Source organism: Suricata suricatta, chromosome 12 (assembly GCF_006229205.1).
Source record: "Suricata suricatta isolate VVHF042 chromosome 12, meerkat_22Aug2017_6uvM2_HiC, whole genome shotgun sequence".
NCBI lineage: Eukaryota > Metazoa > Chordata > Mammalia > Carnivora > Herpestidae > Suricata > Suricata suricatta.
In genome coordinates, this window is record NC_043711.1 from 30703775 (window position 1) to 30724099 (window position 20325).

Consider the following 20325-nt stretch of genomic DNA (forward strand, 5'->3'; position numbering starts at 1 on the left):
ATCATGACCTGAGCTGAAATCCAGAGCCGGACACTCAACCCAGCCACCCAGGAATCACCCCCCCCACTAAGGATCTTGAATTTTTTGCAATGAGCATATATTTTTTAGAAGAACAAAAGGAAAAAATTGACCCCTTCACCTCAAAACTATCATTTCCTTCATCAGAAGGTAAGTTATTCTGCTAGAGCTATCACCTCCTGGAGTTTTCACATTCCCTATCTTGATCTGGGAATGGATAGCATTTGTTTCTTTTAGCCTATCTTACCAGTCATCCTCACCTACTAATTTTATGCAGTCGTGAAAGAAAAATCAAGGACATTTAAAGCAAGCCGGGAAAAGAAAGCGTTTTGAGAACTCTCTCTCTAGACCAGGGTAAGTCTAGGCCTCGAAGGCAAAGCCAGCACTGCCCTGTGATCACGTCAGGCATGGTGGTCTAGACGTGGGAGCCGAGGAAAAGGGCTATTTTAAGAAACTGACATTTCAATCCTTTTTTCCCCTGCTAGCATGAACTGCAACGAGTCAATCTGCTAAGAACAGAATTCTAGTTTTTAAATGGACACGAGGAACACAGTAAGTTCTCAATGGACTACAAGGTGTTGGATTTAACAAATTGTCCTGATTTGTTAAATCATGGGTTAAGAGTATAGTAATTCAGTTCACGTTTTCTTCAAGAAAGTATAGTGCTCATTGTTAACGGATTTCCAAAAATGCTTGTTTGTAAAACCTTAAGAGGATGCTCTCAAATGCGGGGGGCGTGTCCAGCAGTTTACTAGCTGCCACGCCCGGTCCGCGGCCGCAGGCGTGCACTTCCCCTGGAGCCCAGCTCCGGTCACATGGCCACACCGACCAGAGGTAGGGTCCTACTTCTAACACACTGCCATTAAGTATGCGGTTTGATTTTCCAACATTTGCTATTGTGGTTTGCTCTCCTTTTTATCATGAATGTTGAATTGTGTCAGATTACTTACCATCGATTGAGATGTTTTTTCCTGTTACTGAATCAGTCTGATCAGTGTGTAACTAAAACAGTGTAAATTAAAACAGCATACTTCTCTCCTGTCCCATTTACAGTAAAAAGCCATTTCAACTCAGACTTCAGAAAGCTTCAGATCTTCAGTGACTCACCCTCTCCTCCTGTTCGTGTCTTTCAGCACATCTGGCTCCCTCTACTGACCCTGCCACCACTATCAGCCAGCGACACTTCCAAAGTCAAGTTAAATCGGGCCATCTCTCTGCCTAAAACCTCCAGTGATTCTCCACCTTTCTTCTCCTAGGTATTTGCATGTTCTTTATTTAATTGTCACCTTAGAGGCCTTCAGTGACACCCCACAGGAGAGCTCTTCACGCCCCAATTCACTCTGTCTCCTTTACCTGGTTTTATTTTGTTTTTCCTAGCGCTTCTCCCCATCTGACTCAGAGTTTGTTATATTTAAAAAAAAAAAAAAAACATAGAACAACTTTGTTTTCCTTAGTGTGGGGCTTTGTTGGGGAAAACAGATTGCATTGCCAACACTGCCATAGGTTGGTTTTTTTGTAATCAGTCAATCAGTGTTGCAGGAGATTGGTACTCTGGAATCCAGGGTTATGGGGCGCCCCCTCCCAAGGAGTCACCTCCTCTCTTCTGTGATCATTCATTTCTGGGGGAAGCCGGAGATGCACTCCATGGGCTACACTGTGCTTAGTTACTGACTACGCGGATGTGTACTCTGTTTTCATACAGGGAGGGACTTCCAAGCAGTCCGCGCAGAGCGCAACAAGAGGCTCAAGATCACGACCTGAAATTAGACGAGTAACCGACGGAGGCACCCCATGTATGTTCGTTCTCTTCTTTCTAAAGTATGTATCCTTATTTTAAAAGTGGCATTACTGTAATATTACAAGACCACAAAAAAGTAACTTGAAAGAAACAACAATCCAGTATTTATTTGAGTGGGCACATAGTAAAGAACTCTTATCTCTGAAGGAAATCCTTTGTTTACATGGTTTTACATATTAATTACTCTGGAAAGTTTCTGAACTCTGTTTAGTAGCAGATCTCCTTTCTTGATAGTTTCTTGGTACTGCCAGTTCTTGCTATCAGGTCTATAAATAAATTCAAGAAAAAATGAATTATTTACCAGTCACAACTCCGTAACAACAGTCACTGACCTACTTTTAAAGATACACAAACTTCACAGTACCTGTTCGTTTCCACTATTTCATTTACTTTATCTATTTTGCAGTGTAGTCTCCCTGCAGCAATAAACCTGGAGAGTTCCCTGTAATCCAGAGGGGGGAAAAGGCATTAGTGTGAGCCTTATACAGAGTACCCTAAGTTCTGTCTCTCAGGGTGCCATTTAGTTTACGTCCAGCCTGAGCTACTGAAGATGCAGCAGCCGAGAATCTCTTGGCATACTGCAGGCTCATCGGCAACAATGAGAAATTTCATATTGAGTGAATGAAATTACTCATAAGCACATCTTTAAATCTTCAGAGAAAAGCCTGGAAGTAGAGGGCTGGGAAGGAGCAGGGGGCACCTGATGAAAACAAGAGCAGATGATACTCGGGATTTTCAAAATCCTTCTAAGCATGGAGCTGAACAAAAGCTGCCATTTTTAAGACCTAAGAATATGCCAGGCTAAATTAGGATCAGGAACGCACACGGATGACACTGGTCAGAAATACCTTTGTCACAACAGACTATCTATATACAGTCATGACCCTCAATTTAAGCTATTTAAGCTACCTAGAACATGGTAAGACAGGAGAAGCATTAGCAATGAAGATCACCTACCAACACCGAGAGAAAAGCAAATGCGTAGAAATGTCCAAAAGCTCTATGAAGACTTTACAATGCTACCCCAGAGAATAAATCAAAATGACAGATTACTCTCTGAGAGGATAAAACATCTTGATCCAAGCACATGAACACCAACAAAAAAGAGACTAAACCTTAACAAATCTCTGACAAAAGTGCCATTTCAGATCCACCTGTAAAGGCTGGCTGAGAGTGGTGTTGGGCAACTAATGATGACAAATCCCAGAAACTCTCTTTAAAAACCCGATAAACCTGGCTATGTAAAGACAATTTCTACATAGGATGCCATCACCAACACCAAGTCACAAAGTAAACGACGACACGGACAGAAGATGTTGGCAGTGTCGATTAGGGGAACCCCCCCCCAAACCAGACAAGTGGGCAAAGTTATATACACAAGATCAACTTTAAAAATGCAAATCAAAGCTGTGGCGCCACCACACCGGGGAGAAGCAAGCATAATGCAGTGCTGAGGGAGGTCTCACACGTACGGAAGAGCAACCAGTATACTTAGATAAAAAAGTGTATTACTTGGATTTGTACTTTAAAAGTATCAAGTATAACTATCTGCAGTGGTCAGTGGTGCAAGACCCACTTTGCCTTCTGCATTAGCTGTGTCCAAAAAAAATCTATGCAAAAGAATTATTTAGTGAATGATTGTATCTTGCTATTAAGAGAAAGAACTGAGCTTTTTAATAAGAAAATATATAATTTTGGAAAATCTCATGAGCTTCAAAGATGAAAAAGATATGCTATGGGAAGAATTTAAGCTACAATTTGAACTAGCAGAACACAGTCAGGTAGCAAACTCACTCTCCCTCAAAGCTGTCTGATCCCAATGGTTCCATTTCCAGAGGCAGCTGCTAACCCATCCACAACTCTGACTCTGGGGCAGCGGTCCAGAGAGAAACTAACACGCAATCTGACCACTGGCCACCTTAATGGTCGCACCCAGGATGCTCTCTGCTGAGGTCAGGACAGACCACTCAACCCTGGGGCCTGACCGGGGAGGCCTAAGCTGCTTCCCCCTCGCATGACCCCCAGACTTCAGCACCTCACTTACCGGTGGCCAGACTGGTGGATGAGACCCCACTGACCCCTCAGCCTGGCATTTAACACACTGCTTGTCTCCACTCTTAAACAGCTTTCACAAACACGCTTCTATATTTTTGGTGCTATTTCCTCCACTGAGAAAGCCTCCTTTTCCTTACCTTCTTCGAGGCATCTTAAAAACGCAATGACATCAAGTCTAAAGGGGCACAGGAAGCCATCTGTGGAGGGGCTGTTTCTCAGGCACTTCAGTCACACACACGGACTCCTAGGGATGCTCACTCCGACCATAGGCCCTGAGAATAAGCGGGGCACAGCCTCCCTGCTGGTTACAACAAAACGGCTTCACTCCTAAGGCCCTGAGTTTCCATTCAAGTCCCATTTCCCTGCTTTAGACCCAAACCACTCATCTCTGTGCCGACCAGACCCAGCCCAGTTGACTCATCTTCCCAGCCGTGAGCATTCCCCCAAGCCCGATCATGGGGACTCAAACACAGAATGCACGCAGGCATGATGAGCTGAGTACTTACTGAACACATAGCCTAAAAACCAGATTTACATTCCAGGTTTCAAACAGAAGACCTATCAACACATAATGGTGTCCTACCCTTAAACCTGTCAACAGAGTAGTGTTGACTAAAATAATGGCCCCTGCCCATTCTCCAACAATATCGAAGTGGAAGGGTGACCCAGAATTTTGTTAAACTTCTAAAACGCAGACCCTTCTTAAAGGCAGGAATAAAAAGAACCCAGAAAAACCCAGATATGAATCGGATGTCAGAAACAAGACTTTCCTAGGTAACAACTAGAGCTGTGTGTACATACAAATTTTGTCTTTAGAGCTGGTCTGAAAGCATGAAGGAAAAATACAGTCAAATACTGTCTGAAATACACCACCTAGAATTCGGGTCATCATAGTGACGTAAATGTGTCTACATGGCACATTCCTGCCGCTTTACTGCACCTTCAAAATTTCATTTTGGGCCTCAAATAGCCCCCAAGTAGTAAAGGCTGGATCACCTCCAAGGCACAATTCAGAAACTTAGGAAGGGGCAGAATCAGACCGAGGCCACATAGCTCTTCAGCAGAACCAAAAGCAGCCAGGCCAACCCTGGTTTTGCATGCACCGCTCACCTCAGTAAGCCACTCTTTCCAGTGAGTCCTGAAAGTCACATTCGTAACAGCCAGCCCCCATTCCAGGAACCAACTCTCCTGGGCCATCGTTACCAGTTGAATTTCACAGACCCAAAACCAATCTAGGCATACCAGCCTTCTATTTTGGTAAGGATAATTTTTAAAATGCAAACGAAACGATCACTGCCTTTTTTTCTTTCAAAGGATTCTTCCTTCATCAGGGGATTTCTGATAGTGGCAGCTCAACAGAGGAGCTTAGGGCTTCCTGAAGACGTGTCTCTCTCCCCCACATGTGAACATTACCTCCAAACAAGCCTCCAAACAAATCCTGAGATGCACGCTGAAGCGGTTAGGGATGGCAAGTCCTGGTGTCTAAAACTTACCATGAAGTGGCTGAAACATAGGATGCCCAGATAAAGAGTAAACCACATACAACAGTGTTAATTATACAAATCAACACTGCAACTCCTTAGCGTTTCCTACATATTTGAAATTCTTCATAATAAATGAGAAAAACCAAACCCCTAAAAAGAGAATGTTCTTTTTTAAATGAAATATAGCATGATTTAACTTTACCACCTTTATCGTTGTGGGCCACCGCAAACCATCACCAGCATTTATAACCCTTGTGTTTGGGAAGCACCGATCCAGAGGACAGCACAGATTCTGAATGTGTCGTCCAAGCCACCGCCTGTCTCCTCCATGAGCTACTGTACTCGACAGCCCAACTAGCCTCCCTGTCCCCTTGCAGTCTGTGCGAGACACAGCATGAAACCACGTCGTCACTCTCCTGCTTCAGATCCTCCGGAGGCCCCCACAGGACCTTGATTAAAACCAAAGCTTCAGACCAGGGCCTACCAGGCCCCACAAAAATGTGTGCCTGACTAAGCACAGCGCCCCCCCCCACTGCAGCCACGCACACCGTCCTGTTCCATGATCTCCGCAGATTCATTTCTATCTCCGTGCACCTTACGTATGGAGTTCCTCACGAGCTAGCTCTCCCCGTGTCCAGGATGACAAGGACCTGAAACCGTGCCAACCACAGAATAATGGTTAAGCAAGTATTTGATGAATCACTGATTCAAGGACTAAGAGTCCCATTTTTTAACAACTAATGTGACCAGAATTGCAGCAATAGCCCAAAAAACGAAGGCATTACAAGAGAAAGCAGGACGTTAGTGTGAGACCTGAGAGACACTGGAGCCACCACTGCAGCCCCCGTGCAGTCCACAGAGGAGGAGCCCAGCACTACTGTGACAGCCACTGGTCCTAACAGCCTGTGCAAAATCACTGTCCTCACCACCACGCCACGTCCCCATCCGTTAACAAAAGGGGCATGTCATGAAGGCAGAAATGACAGATGATTATTTTGACAGTATTTACAGAAAAACTTTTTCTTTATAATTGAGGGAAGCAATGTCAATGGAGAAAATGTACAAGTGGACATATAACATTACCATAAACGTTATGTAAACTTACTGATCAATGAATTCCACACCAACACCAAAGGCTTCTGCCATATAGCCAAGAGTTAATGACCTATAGGACTCCAGCAGCTGGCTGTATGCATGGATTCTCATCTCTCTCACGTAGTATCGATAATGAGGAGCAAAAAGCCAGTCCTTTTTCATTTCCTGTTCCACCACAGCTGCAATGAGTAAGATGACAGATTATCAGAGAGAAACCAGAAAACATTATTTGTAACATAAGAACAGCCTTGATTGTAGAGCTCTGAGAAGTCACCAAGAGTGGTAAAATACATACAGATATTGACGAGCAATCCACACAAACACAATTATTTTACTACCTAACTATATGTATCTCTGCTCTGAAGACTAAGGATATGGCAGTAAACCAAAAGCCCAGATCCCCGCTGCCACAGAAACTAAGTTTTTGAAGAGTAGAGATAAATGAATACACAAGACATTCTTACTAATAAAGGCTGTGTAGAAAATAAAAGAGCGAGGGGTGCCTGGGTGGTTCCGTCAGTTTTGCATCTGACTTTACCTCAGGTCATAATCTCAAGGTTTTTGAGTTGGAGCCCCGCACCAGGCTCTATGCTGACAGACAGCTCAGAGCCTGGAGGCTGCTTGATTGTCTCTCTCTCTCTGCCCCTCCCTGGTCAAGCTCTCTCTCTCTCTCTCTCAAAAATAAACAAACAGACAAAATAGTAAGAAAGTGGATACAACAGTGACTAGGAGGTCTTGCAGTGGTTTGCAGCAGACAGGGGACCCCTCTGAGGAAGCAGCCAATCAACGGAGAAGTGGCAAGGCAGGGAGAGCAGACCTCAGCCCCAGAACAGAAAGGAGATTCAGAATACAACAGCACAGAGACAACTACGGGGAGAGGGAAGGTGAGCGAGACCAAAAAATCAACATTATACTTCTGTTTCTGGCTTTCACAAGATGCAAATCCCTGGAGAATGTTTTGTTTCCTGGTTTGGGAGGTTTTTGGAGGGGGCAGGGAAGGGGAGATTCACTGTGTTCCTGTGGATTCACCTATCAGACATCCAAGTGAAGAGGCCAAGGACACATTTAGGCATGGGTCTGGCATGCACTGGAAACACAGGAGTCCTTTGGGGACATGAATTTGGAAATCAGTGCCATCCAGATGTACTTGATGAGAGAATGCAGATAGAGACAGGAGCAAGGACCAAATCTGAGGCAGGCACTGTGGGGGCTAACAAAGGAGAAGGTCGTAGGTCTGGGGGAAACAAAGGTGTGGTATTGTTCAAGAGAACAAAGGCTGGCCCACATCAAAGGAGAGCAGGATGAGTGAGGCAACACACAGGTTAGCAACATGGAAGTCAGTGGCCCTAAAACAAGATCATGCTTCTCCTCATGAATAATAAGTGCATCAATATCAAGTCATGTTGTAGAGCTTAAGCTTATATACATATCTCAATAAAACTGAAAAATACATGAAGAAAACCTAGGGAAGAGTAAGAGAAGAAAAACGTTGGTTGGGATGGGTCACATCCATAAGCCTAACAAAACATCTTCTATCATTCAGATGCCATTTTAAAGAAGACTGAAGAGTTAAATAAAAACTGTCCCTGGAAACAAGCAAGAAATGGATAAAATTATTTTCCTCCCCTCAGACTGGCTAAGAGTACCAGGGTAAGGGGACAGCCTCTCTTCAAATGACGTAAATACAGAGTAAAAATGGTTTATACATAAATCATGGGGACAGGGAATACAGTCAGTAATGTATTAACTTTGGTGACAGATGGTAATGAGATTTGTATGGTGATCATTTCACAATGTATATATAAATGTCAAATCACTATGTTGTACACCTGAAACTGACACTGTATTTCAGTTATACGTCAATAAAAAAAAGTTGTGTAAGTATAAACTGGCACAATATGTCTGGAGGGCAACAGTGATGCAGATGCACTGTGTTTATACTTGATAAAATTCACTTTCTTGGATTTTTTCCTAAGGAAACAAGTGGCAATAGAAAAAATGAATTTAAGAGCACATTCAAAACAAAGTTGCTCACAACAGGAGAAAACTGTAAACGGCATAATTTTTTATCAGTAGAGGATGAATTATAACACACCCAACACACTGAAATGGGTCTTTTAAAAGGGTAACCAGAATCTCCAAGGAGCTGCATGTGCAGCGTCTGATACATGACAGTACTCACAAACCCTGACTCAATGACCAACTATTTTTATAGAGACATGAAAAGATATTCACATTATACTGTGAAGAGGGAAAAAAAAGCTACTGAGAAAACAGCATGTAAAATATGCTCACATATGTTTAATGGTGGTGTCACGTGCCTGTATCTCTGGAGACAAATGTCCCTGAAGGACACATGGGAAACTTGACAGCAGCAAACACGTCTAGAGAAAGGACCCTGGCAGTTAGGCAGAGACTTGTTCTTTTTTAAATGACACTGTTTGAAATTTCTCCAGGCATATGTACAACCTTGGTTTTTGGTATGTTGTTTTCCCTTTCTTACAGTACATTTGAATGAATAAAAGATTTGGAAAGACAGATAAAATGGTTCTCTCTGGAAGAATTTTATGAGTGAACACGTGTATGGGTTTGGGGATAGGATTTTGTGTTTTTAATTTTAAAAACAATCGCATATTACCTAGAAAAAGATGCAGTTTCCTTTTTCAAACAAACTATTTCAGAGCGCAAACACTCTGAACATCTGGAGCAGCAAATAGACTCACCAAACCCAATATCCCCTACATGTCTCACTATGCTAGAGTGACGAAATGGTACAAATAATGACTTTGTCACAAAAGCAAATTTAACCTTCCTGTCTTCAGCCTCTCAAGTATGTGGGAAAGGTATCAATTTGGTAGAGATAAAAATTGTTATCTCCAGAGTTTAAATAAGAGTGTCATTAGGCAGAGAAAGATACCATATGTTTTCACTTGTAAGTGGAACAGGAGAAACTGTACAGAGGACCATGGGGGAGCGGGAGGGAGAAAATAGTTAAGAAGAGGGAGGGAGACAAACCATAAGGGACTCTTAAATACTGAGAACAAACAGGGTTGATGGGGGTGGGGGAGAGGGGAAAATGGGTGATGGCATGGAGGAGGGCACTTGTTGGGATGAGCACTGGGTGTTATATGGAAACCAACTTGACAATAAACTATATTAAAAAAAAAAAGAGTGCCATCAGGGATGGGGAGCATAGGAGGTTAATACCTTAACCATTCAGTTTCCAAAGTCAGCAATTTCATACACTAGGATAGTGTGCAACAGACATTTGCACAGAGCACTCAATAATATACAGGCAATGTACTGGTTGTCAAGTTCATTATGAAGACTAAAAAAATAAAAGAAACAATGGGGTGCACCTGGGTGGCTCAGTCGGTTAAGCGTCCGGCTTTGGCTCAAGTCATGATCTCAGGATTCATGGTTCAAGCCCCGCATCGGGCTCTGTGCTGACAGCTAGCTCAGAGCCTGGAGCCTGCTTCAGATTCTGTGTCTCCCTCTCTCTCTCTGACCCTCCCCTGCTAGCTGGCTGTCTCTCTGTCTCTCAAAAATAAAACAAACAAGAAAAAAAAAAAAGAAACGAAAAACAATCTCCCAATAATTCTAGTTAGCAGAAGGGATAAACTGCAACAAAGAACCACGTAATGTGCTATTTTAAAAATGGGGCATACGACCAATAAGCACACAAGTTCAACATCAGAGAGGTCAGTCAGAAAAATGTCAAAAACACCAGATACCACTTCACACCCACTAAGATGCCCATAATCAAAAACACACAGTAACAAGTACTGGATGTGAGGAAAACAGCTTAGCAGCTGCTGAAAAATTAATCAAAGAGTTGCCCTATGACCTAGGAGTTTCACTACTAAGTATATCAACACACAATAGAAATGAAAACATAGGTCTACACAAAACACACACAAACGCCTGTCACGGCCACAAAGGAAGAGACAACCCAATGTCCGTCAACTGATGAAGGGATTTTAGAAATGTATTCTCTCCATACAAGGGAGTCTCATTCAGCCGTAAAACTAAGTGGGGCCCTGGTGTATATATGCCCCAACACGGATGACCCACGAAATGAGCAAAAAAACCAGGCACCAAGTGCCACATATGTATGATGTCATTTATATGAAATGTCAGAGTAGGAATATGCAAATCCATGGAGACAGATTAGTGGTAGCTGGGGGAGGAATGGAAAGTGACCGCTCAGTGGGCACAGATTTCCTTTCAGGGTGAAGATGCAGAGGAATTAATGATGACTGCACAACTTTGTCAATAAAGCCACCAAATTTTACCCTGGAAACGGGCGAATTTTATAGTATATAGTTTATAGCTCTGTAAAAAACAGGACGGGGCATAAAATAAGAGCTCCTCAGGAACGCAGGGAAGGGATTCATTCTGACTTAAGGAAGAAGGGAAAGGCCCCACGTTTGAGCACAAATAATGACCAGGAGGCCCACAAGCATCAAAAAGGCAGAGCGGTAGTTCCGCACTACGACCTGTGTGCAGACACACCCGGCGAGTCTGCAAGACGAGGCCGCGCAGGTGACGCAGCCGAAGGCCCTGCTCCCACGTCACACGGGGGAAGTTGCACGAGTTCTCCAAAGCAGCCTAACTTTTAATGCACAGAGAAAGCCCTCCATAAACATCGGGCCAAAACCCACTTCCAGCCCCACCCAACCCTTAACAATGCTCGCGAAGGCTATCTATGTAACCAAATACTTTCTGGAATCTGCGACATAAACAAGAAAACGTATCAGTGCCAAGTTCTTCAAGTTTCAGGAAAATCATTTAGGAAAGACCTCTGGGTTGACTTGATGCAGGGCAAGGCAGTTTTTTTAATGTTAGTAATTTGTGCTCCTCACTGAGCAAACCAAATGACCACGAAGGAATGGGGACAACAGGAAGAGCAAGCACACTGGGTAGGATCACTAAACTAGTTTTGTAGAAATGCCACAGGTACTTTCAAAAGGATATTTTCTCAACTTACAGACCTTGAAATTGACTGGCAGATCAGCACAAAGACTTACATACTGTATAAAGAATAACTCACTTTTGAATTCAAGGCTCAATTAATATTAACCCAACAGGAAACGAAGGACTCCGTCACATGCTTCCCCATAAAACGCAATACTTGTGACTACATGCTCACGCTTACACCCCTTACAACTCTAAACCCGGGGTCTAGCAAACTTCCTCAGCAAAGGGCCAGAGAGTAAATGTTTTGAGGCCACTGAGGCACAAAACCTCTGTCACAGTCTTTGTTCTTTAAAAAAGAATTTTTAACGGGGCGCCTGGGTGGCTCAGTTGGTTAAGCAGGCGACTGACTGGGTTTTGGCTCAGGTCATGATCTCACAGAGACCGAGCCCTGCGTCCGGCTCTGTGCTGGGCACGGAGCCTGCCTGGTATTATTCTCTCTCCCCCTCCTCCTCGCACATGCGCACTCTCTCACAATAAACCAACTTTAAGAAACGTTCTTAAACCTTGAACAGGGTGAACATCAATGCTGCTTATTGGGCCACATAAAAACAGGTCAGTCTGCTAACCCCAGCCCTGAACAACAGGGCAAGACATCAGCCACACTGACCAGACCTGCAGCTGCCTGCGCAGCACGTTTTAACATATGCGAACAATCCTCTTCGTCACCCACATCCCGGATCGGGATTAAGACGAAGACACACAGCCGACGTGAGCAACTCCATCCTCACCTAAGGACTGGAAGAAAACCGAGTAACGACATTCGTAGAGGGAAAACAGATACTGCCGGACTGCGGGAAGACTGTGCAACACCTCCAGGATCTCTGCTCCTTTAATCACCTACAAATGAAAGAGAAACAAACACAAATGTGTGCTTTCCTGGGTACTTAAGTTAGAAAAGCAGGGAGTAATTCTTAAATAGGAGTATTACAGACTCAGGCGTTACCTTTTCCCTGAGGTCCGGTCTTTCTAAGGCGATCATGCTGACGTAGACCGTGTAAGTCACGAAGGTCTTATAATCCATAAGCTCGTAAGACGTGAAAGTTGAAACTGTGTCGAGGAACAGCTCGGCTGCCTGTTTGAAATCACGAATAGCCACACAGTAGAGACCCTGGTACACTTTTAGGCGGTTTCTCCTGTCCCAGTCTCCTCCTTCCTCTATTAAGCTATAAATAAAAAATAGTGAGGTCACAATCTGGAAATAGACAAGGCCACTTTTTATTCATTTTGTGTTATTTTCAAAGAGAAAACCACAACTTGGGTCAAAAGGAAATAGTTAAAGAAAATATTTTACTAAATAAGTACTTAAATTATTTGACCAAATTTACTAGTTGTAAGTAAAAGAGGCAAATTTCTTACATATGTCTTATTTATAGCAAAACCAAGAGGGAGTATCTCCCCGTCGTTAAAAAGTACCTTTTGGCTTTCTCTGTGTTTCGTGTGATGAGATCATTATCCATATAAAACAAGCCAATCCTAAGAAGATAAAACACAATATCCAGGCGGTGACCCAAGGCCACAGTTTTGTCATACGTCTTTCGAAAGGCTGTCAGAGCACCCTCCTGTCAAGAGAACCAAGACAACAGGTGGGAAAAGTTAAAAGTTTCAAAAGCTACCAGCTGTCTGGAATTTTCTTAACAAGGGGTGAAAGGAACAGGCAGGAGTGGGGTAAAATAAGACAGCCATAAACCTCAGTGTCGAGAGGGGGTGAGGACTGCATGGGGGCTCACGATACTGCTCTCCCCACGTGCATAAAAACACATCTAACATGCCGCCCACATATTTAACACTATAAAAAATAACATAAGAAAAATATTCACAATTTATTCACAACTGTTTCGATATTCTTTGCTCCACATTTTCAGTATTTCCCCCCTTATTTATAGAATCCTTCTTTATTGAAAATTATCACACTACTCAAAAGGCGATGAAAACTTTCCCTTAATCATCAACTATGAGAATACAAAGGAGTATTTATACAATTTTACGCTAAAACAATACATAGTAAAATTTCTTGCTTTGTTTTTTAAATTTATGTACTTTGAGAGAGAGAGAGAGTACGAGCTGGGGGAGGGCAGAGGAGAGGGAGAGAGAGAATCCCAAGCAGGCTCTGCACCGCCAGCTGGAAACCCCAGGCGGGGCTTAAATTCGAGATCATGACTGGAGCCGAAGTCCAGAGCCAGACGCTTCAACGACTGAGCCATGCAGGTGCCCCTAAAATGTTTCTATTGCTTTAAAATCTCAAACATGAATAAAATCATTTGTTTATACTTGATACTTTGATTTTTAATGTTTACTTCTGAGAAAGAGAGAGCACTAGCATGTGCACAGGAGGGGCAGGGGCAGAGGATCCAAACCGGGCTGTCCTGAGAGCACAGAGCCCGATGTGGGGCTCAACCTCATGAACCCTGAGATCATGACCTCAACCAAAGTTGGCCACTTAACCCACTGAGCCACCCAGGCGCCCCTCTACTTGGTACTTCTTAGTATGTGTCTGGCCTGGTTTTATATAATTGTAAGTTACACCTCATAAATTAATAGGGGCTAGCCAACAGTAATGGGCACAGCAGGCACTCAGATCTTGGTTTCTATGTACAACTCCCTTCCTACCCTGAGGAACCGATGATTCCAGGTTTGGAAAATAAAAATAACAGGTGAGCCTATAACATCCTGTATGAGAAAATAAGGATGACCAAGGAGATGTCAAACCAGGAAACCTGGAAGAGCTTCCACTAACACAAGTGTAACAGAATGAGCTCCATGAAGAATAAGGACTGTAGTCAGTGCACAGTGAATAATAAAAATCCACTAAGAGTATATCTTACATTAACAATGAGAGTAGGGGCACCTAGGTGGCTCAGTGAAGTGACCGACTCGTGATTTTGGCTCAGGTCATGATCTCAAGGCTCATGAGTTCGAGGTCAGAGTTGGGCTCTGTGCTGACAGTGCCGATGCAGAGCCTGCCTGGGATTCATTCTCATTCTCTCTCTCTCTCTCTGCCCCTCTGCTGCTCACGCTCTCCCTCTCTCAAAATAAATATACATTTTTTTAAAATGAGAGTAAACAGGAGGGAAGAAACAAAAAACGTTGCTTAGTAAATGCGGAAAACGGTAAGAGCCCATCACCAATGTATAACCCCTGACGCTGACTCTCCCCGGTCCTTGTTGAAACTCAAGGCCAGAATCAAAACCGCGGAGTCTCTCCTTCACGTGCAATAATGCATCCTCTTTAAAACCAAACCACCTCCCACAAGGGAGACAACCACACAAACTATTAGCTATTTTTAGACTGTTGTGAATTTTCCAAATTTTTACAGTGACCAGATACTAAATTTACAGTAAGAAATAACTTATTTTAAACCTAAAATAACAATAATTCTTAGCATATAATATTCAAGCTCTCTGTCCCCATCTTTAATCCTCATTAAGTGTGAACCGTCCTTATCCCCATTTTACAGATGAGGAAATGGAGGGTACAGTAAATCGTAATTACTGAAACCAGAACTCTAACCCAGGCAATCTGATCCAAGAACCCACACGATCACACTTTTTTATACTGATGCCACATCTGTCATCTAAACACGTCAGGACGCACGGCTTAAAATTAATGGCATTCAAAGCCCATCCTCCTACCCGCTATTAACACAGCTGCTAAATTAAAAATCCAAAACCTCTAATACCTGTAGGCATTCCTCTCATGCACCGAGAGGAAAGAATAAATCAGGCGGCCTGATATGGGGAAGAAACGGCCACACACAGGAAGACAAAACTCCTTCCTTGTGCCAGAATTTCATTTCCCAGAGAAAACTCGAGAGAGAGCATGAGCGTATATACACAAGGAGGCTCACCGAGCATCAACAGCGGAAAAGGATACGCGTCCACTACTGGCGGAAGCGCCGAAGACAGTCTGGCACAGCCCTACAACGGAGGAGCAGCTGGCAGTTACCCGGAATGAGCAAGACTTCTGTTCCTTAACATGGAAAGATCACGACATAATGCCTACGAGAAAGTCTACACGACAACAGGCTACAGGACAACAGGAGTACGCCAAGATCTCGCTTATTTAAAAGAACTTTTTAAGGTAATCTCTACGGGGGCTCAAACCCACGACCCCAAGAGCAAGGGTCACGTGCTCCAGGCGGCCCTAAAAAGTTTATTTTTGAATTTTTAAAAATGTTTTTTTTTGAGATTGAGACAGAATGCAAGCAGGGGAGGGGCAGAGAGAGAGAGGGAGACACAGAATCCGAAGAAGGCTCCATCCAGGCTCCGAGCTAGAGCCTGATGCAGGGCTCGAACCCGCGAACTATGAGACCATGACCTGAGCCTAAGTCAGATGCGCCACTCCTGTGCCTTAAGTTTTTTTTTTTTTTAAAAACATAATACTACCCAATTCCTCCAGGTACATTTACATGGCTGCAATAAAGAACTAAAAAGGTTACCTTTCAGGAGGGAAAGAATAAAGAAAAATCAAAAAGAACTTCAACATTAACTGTAACGTTGAGTTTCTTATAAGGAGGCTATTACTTACATAAAGAATAATTTTTTAAGGTCAGGAGAAGAGCCGATGCTTTCCAACCAAGGTAAGAAATGTGCACTGCTGAGAACGACCCCATTTTTGTATAAAGTGTCTGCACCTGCACTTCGCGTTTCCCGCACGGAGAGAATCCACACCTGACAGCGCGCAGCAATAAAACCTTCGCTCGCTCTTGTGCTCATTCACTAGGCCAGCTAAGGGCATTACCTTTGTATTTTAATTTTTTAAATGTTTTTTATTTATTTTTGAGAGAGAGCGAGAGAGACAGAGAGAGACAGCATGAGCAGGGGGAGGTCGGAGAGAGAGGAAGACACAGAATCCGAAGCAGGCTCCAGGCTCTGAGCTGTCAGCACAGAGCCTGACGCGGGGCTCGAACCCACGAACTGTGAGATCATGACCTGAGCCGAAGTCAGACCCTTAACCGACTGAGCCATCCAGGCGCCCCAACTCTGTATTTTAAAAAAGGAAGTTACTTTTGTAAACGAGACGTGATTAACCTAGACCAGTGCTCATCTGAGCTATAAGGCGGTGGGTGGGAGCACCTCGCTCACCTTGTCGCCTATCCGGCACAGGTACTCGGCCTTCGCCATCATGGCATCCCGGATCTCGCTCTCTCCCAGATTCTTCTCCGCATCTTCCAGCTCCTCGTCCAAACGTTTCAGCTCTTCCTCATTCGCCTTCTTCATTTTATTGAGCAGGTCCGTATCCATCTGCCAGTCGAGGGATTTGCACAGGGCTTCGTAGTAAGGAGCCATGTCTGAGAGCCAGAAAGAGGCAGGCGGCTTAGGAGCGCGCGCCCCTGCGACCCTCGCGTCCGTGCCCACCCTCCTCTTCCTGTCGCCCGCGCCCTGGGGGCTCGCCCGCCACTCTCCTCGCGATCCCCGGGAAGGCTTGGCGGGACGTAACTGTGTGCAGCCGGGAGACCGGCATCGCGGCCGGGGCTGGCGGGGCCCAGGGCGATCCTGGCTGCCTCCTGACGGCCTCTGTCCCGAAAGAAGCCTCCAAGCAGCAGAAAGGAGCCAGTTTGTACACACACTCCTCCAGGCCTGTGTAAGGCCACAGAGCCCAGGGCCACCGCCTGCGAGACACGGCTCCGCGACCCTGGACTCCCCCTCCTGCAGGACAGCCCCGGCCCAGGCCCTGCCGCCAAGGACCGCAAGTCCCGAGGCTTTCTCGTCTGCCTGGCACGCAGCCCGGCACCTCGGCACCCGCCTCCCCGCCCCCCCGGGCTGCCTTCCGACGGGAAGGGCCGCCCCGCACGCAGACCCCTCCGAGAGCAGGGCAGGAGGGCCCCGAGGGCCCCCCACCCCCGCGACAGGAGATCCCAGACACCGAGAAGGCAAGCCTGGTCTGCGGGGCCCCTCACAGGGCCCCCCGAGCCCCTTCGGGGTACAGGCCCGCGGGTCCCGGAGCCCGGGCCGGCCGGGCCTAGGCCGCTGACTCGGCGCTCGCGCGGGCCTCACTATTGTCCCGGACGGCCGCCATCAGCTCGTCACGCACGGCCGCGTCCCCGCGGTGCTCGGGCAGGCTGAGTAAGAACCGCAGCTGCGCGATGCGCAGGTCGGGGTTCTTGGGCAGACCCTCCTCCTCTAGGTTCTCCAGCGGCATCTCGGCGGCCGGGGCAGCTGCTGAGGGCGGACGGCAAATCGGCGCTGACCCGCGGCTGCGACACCGGAAGCGGGAGGAGTCGGCGAGAGCGCCCGGCAGCCTCCGGCCCGGCTTCCGGGCCCGGCTCAGCCTCCGCCAGCGGCGCCCTCTGCTGGACGCGCTGCGGAACACCTCACCCGGCGTGAGCGCGGGCGCCCTCACGTGGATACATAAGGCTTATCCCTCGCTCTCGGCCTCCAGAGTCACAGTATGCTAGAGGCCCAAATGCCAAGTTCCTTTTTCTGAACCTCTCCCCTGCTCCTTTTTTAGCTAGTCTACTTTTCATCCCGTTCAAAAGTGACAGGCGCTGGCAATCTTTTGAAATGTTTGAAAATATCATCATCACCACCACCGCCATCAATAACACCAACACCACCTGAATAGCAGTAACAATAAAAACAAACACCAAAATTTGTGGCATCCATACTCTGCCTGAGCAAGGTTGTGTATCAGCTATTCAGCAATGCTACGGTTAAAACCTCTGTCCACAGCTGCAAAACCCACGTTCTTTCCTCTAGTCTAAGGAAATGGCACCCCGAATTCCATAATACAACACTAACGTTTTGTTTATGCATCGTTTAAACCATTGCACGCCTGCATTTTCAGCCTCTTTTTGCTCATGTTGCTACAGGGCCTTCAGACTTGGTACTGATTACATGAAATTCCATCTGGTGAATTTGCCATAATTTACTATTGCTCATCCCTCCAGGAGAGGTACCTTTTGGTTAGCTATGGTTGTTCTTTCTTTTCCTACTTTAAAAACTGAGAAGGGGCGCCTGGGTGGCTCAGTCAGGTAAGTGTTGCTCAGGTGATGATCTCTCAGTCCATGAGTTCAAGGCCAGTGTCAGGGTCTGTGCTGACAGCTCAGAGCCTGGAGGCTGCTTTGGATTCTGTGTCTCTCTCTCTTTCTGCCCCTCCCCCACTCATGCTCTGCCCCTTTCTCTCTCTCTCTCTCAAAAATAAATATTGAAAAAAATAATTTAAAAAAACTGGGATGAACATCCTTGGGTGCATAGGTCATTTTATATTTTGCAGTTACTTCCTTTAGCATACATTCCCATGCGCAATTAATAGACAAAGGGAAGGAATGGTCTGTGACATTACACTAATGAAATTACACCAGTGAAAATTTGGGACAGCAGTAAGCATTACAACACACATTTTTTAATAACTTACTTGTTTTGGTAAAAATAAGCATTTTGAAGACCCCTCAAATGATGGAGAAAATACAAAGAACACAGGAAAAATCACTAGCACTCCATCATGTTAAACTTTCAGCGAAGAACTTTCTAAACCATCATTCATTCATTCAACAGACAGTATTGCCTGGTTGCAAAGTACCAGGTGCTGTTCTAGGCACTGGAGGCACAGCAGTGAGGAACACAAGGCCCTGTCCTTGGAACCTATTCCTAGAGACTCTCAGCTTACCTGAGACATACCTAGATATAGGAACAGGATCACCCTATACTTGAACTTTATACACCGTTTTGTTCAATCCACCATGTACTGTAGATACCTTTCCGTGCCAGTAACTAGGGATTCACATTATCACCTCTAATGACCATGGAGGATTGCATTGGGTTTTTGTTGTTGTTGTTTTTATTTTGGAGAGAGAACAAGAGTGTGATCTGGGGAGAGGGACGGAAGGAGAGAGAGAGAGGGAATCCCAAGCAGGCTCCCCCCTCAGCCTACTTCCAATGCAGGGGTTGATCCCAGGACTCTGGGATCATGACCTGAGCTAAAATCAAGAGTCAAATGATCAACTGACTGAGCCAGCCAGGGGCCCCTTTTTAAACAGAAAAATTTTTTTTGATTCCATTGTTTTTATGTACCAACTTTTACTCCATCAATCCTTAATTGCTATCAATTTGGATAACTTTTATTTCTTCAGTCTTATAAATACCATACTAATGATGATCTATGTGTATAAGTTTTTACATTTGTACAATTATTCCTTAATCTACATTCCTAGAAGTATAATTTCTGAATAAGAGGTCTAAACATTTTATATTTTGACATATTATGTAAGGATTATAGAAATTATTTTTCCAAAAAATGATAGAGCAATTGACAGCCCCACCAATATCAGACGGGGGACCTAGTTCCCTCTTTATCAGCAGACTTTTACTAACCATTTTAAGCTTTGGCAACAATAAAAATGTTGCTTTTCCTTTACATTTATTTTATTATCAGACTGAATTGTTTTCACATTTCTACTGACTATATGTGTTTCCTCCTATGAAATGCCTCTTTTGCTTTGTCAATTCCTCTGTGGAGTTTTCTTATTAATTTGTAGGCACTCTTCATATCTTAAGGATCCTAATTGCTTGTCAAGTGTTGCAAATTTCCCTGGTTGTTTTTTTTTTTACATCTTTGTAAATCCCTTCAACATAAAAGTCTACCCTGTTTATATAGTTAAATTTATCAATCTTTTTCCTTATGGTCTGTGTTCTCATAGTTAGCTCTTAATAAGATCTTTCCAACATCATGGTTTGGAAAGTACTAATCCATGTTTCCTCAAATATTTTGCTTGCTTTCTTTTCTTTCTTCCTTCCTTCCTACCTTCTTTTCTTTCTTTCAGTGCTTTAATCTTTGATCTATCTGGAACATAAGCCTAAAAATATTTAAAATATTTTTACAATTTACTAGGCAAAAAATATACATATACTATGATCAGATTTTTCTAATCCAGAACCCACTACTTGACATAAGATTTAA

At 44.6% G+C, this 20325-nt stretch overlaps 1 protein-coding gene and 1 long non-coding RNA gene across 2 annotated transcripts; one reads left to right on the forward strand and one right to left on the reverse strand.

The window, feature by feature from the left end:
• Positions 1-8338, forward strand: LOC115274744. Its single transcript, XR_003901227.1, has 5 exons — positions 1-372; positions 504-570; positions 1152-1274; positions 1721-1811; positions 7144-8338. It is a non-coding gene; the product is annotated as an uncharacterized LOC115274744 (long non-coding RNA).
• On the reverse strand, positions 1894-17568 carry PSMD6 (proteasome 26S subunit, non-ATPase 6). Its single transcript, XM_029918193.1, has 8 exons — positions 17424-17568; positions 16512-16717; positions 12844-12989; positions 12374-12593; positions 12159-12267; positions 6461-6629; positions 2181-2258; positions 1894-2082 (listed from the first exon to the last, which is right to left on the reverse strand). Exons 1-8 carry the CDS (start codon positions 17566-17568, stop codon positions 1986-1988), a joined length of 1170 nt encoding a protein of 389 aa, XP_029774053.1. The 3' UTR covers positions 1894-1985.
• Between the last annotated feature and the right edge of the window lie 2757 nt (positions 17569-20325).

Coding starts and splice junctions, on each gene's coding strand:
- PSMD6 (XM_029918193.1), bottom strand. CDS start 17,568: ATGCCGCTGGAGAACCTAGAGGAGGAGGGTCTGCCCAAGAACCCCGAC. Junction 2,259..6,460: donor GGTGTGGAATTCATTGATCA/GTAAGTTTACAT, acceptor TCTGGATTACAG/GGAACTCTCCAGGTTTATTG. Junction 2,083..2,180: donor GAAATAGTGGAAACGAACAG/GTACTGTGAAGT, acceptor ATTTATTTATAG/ACCTGATAGCAAGAACTGGC.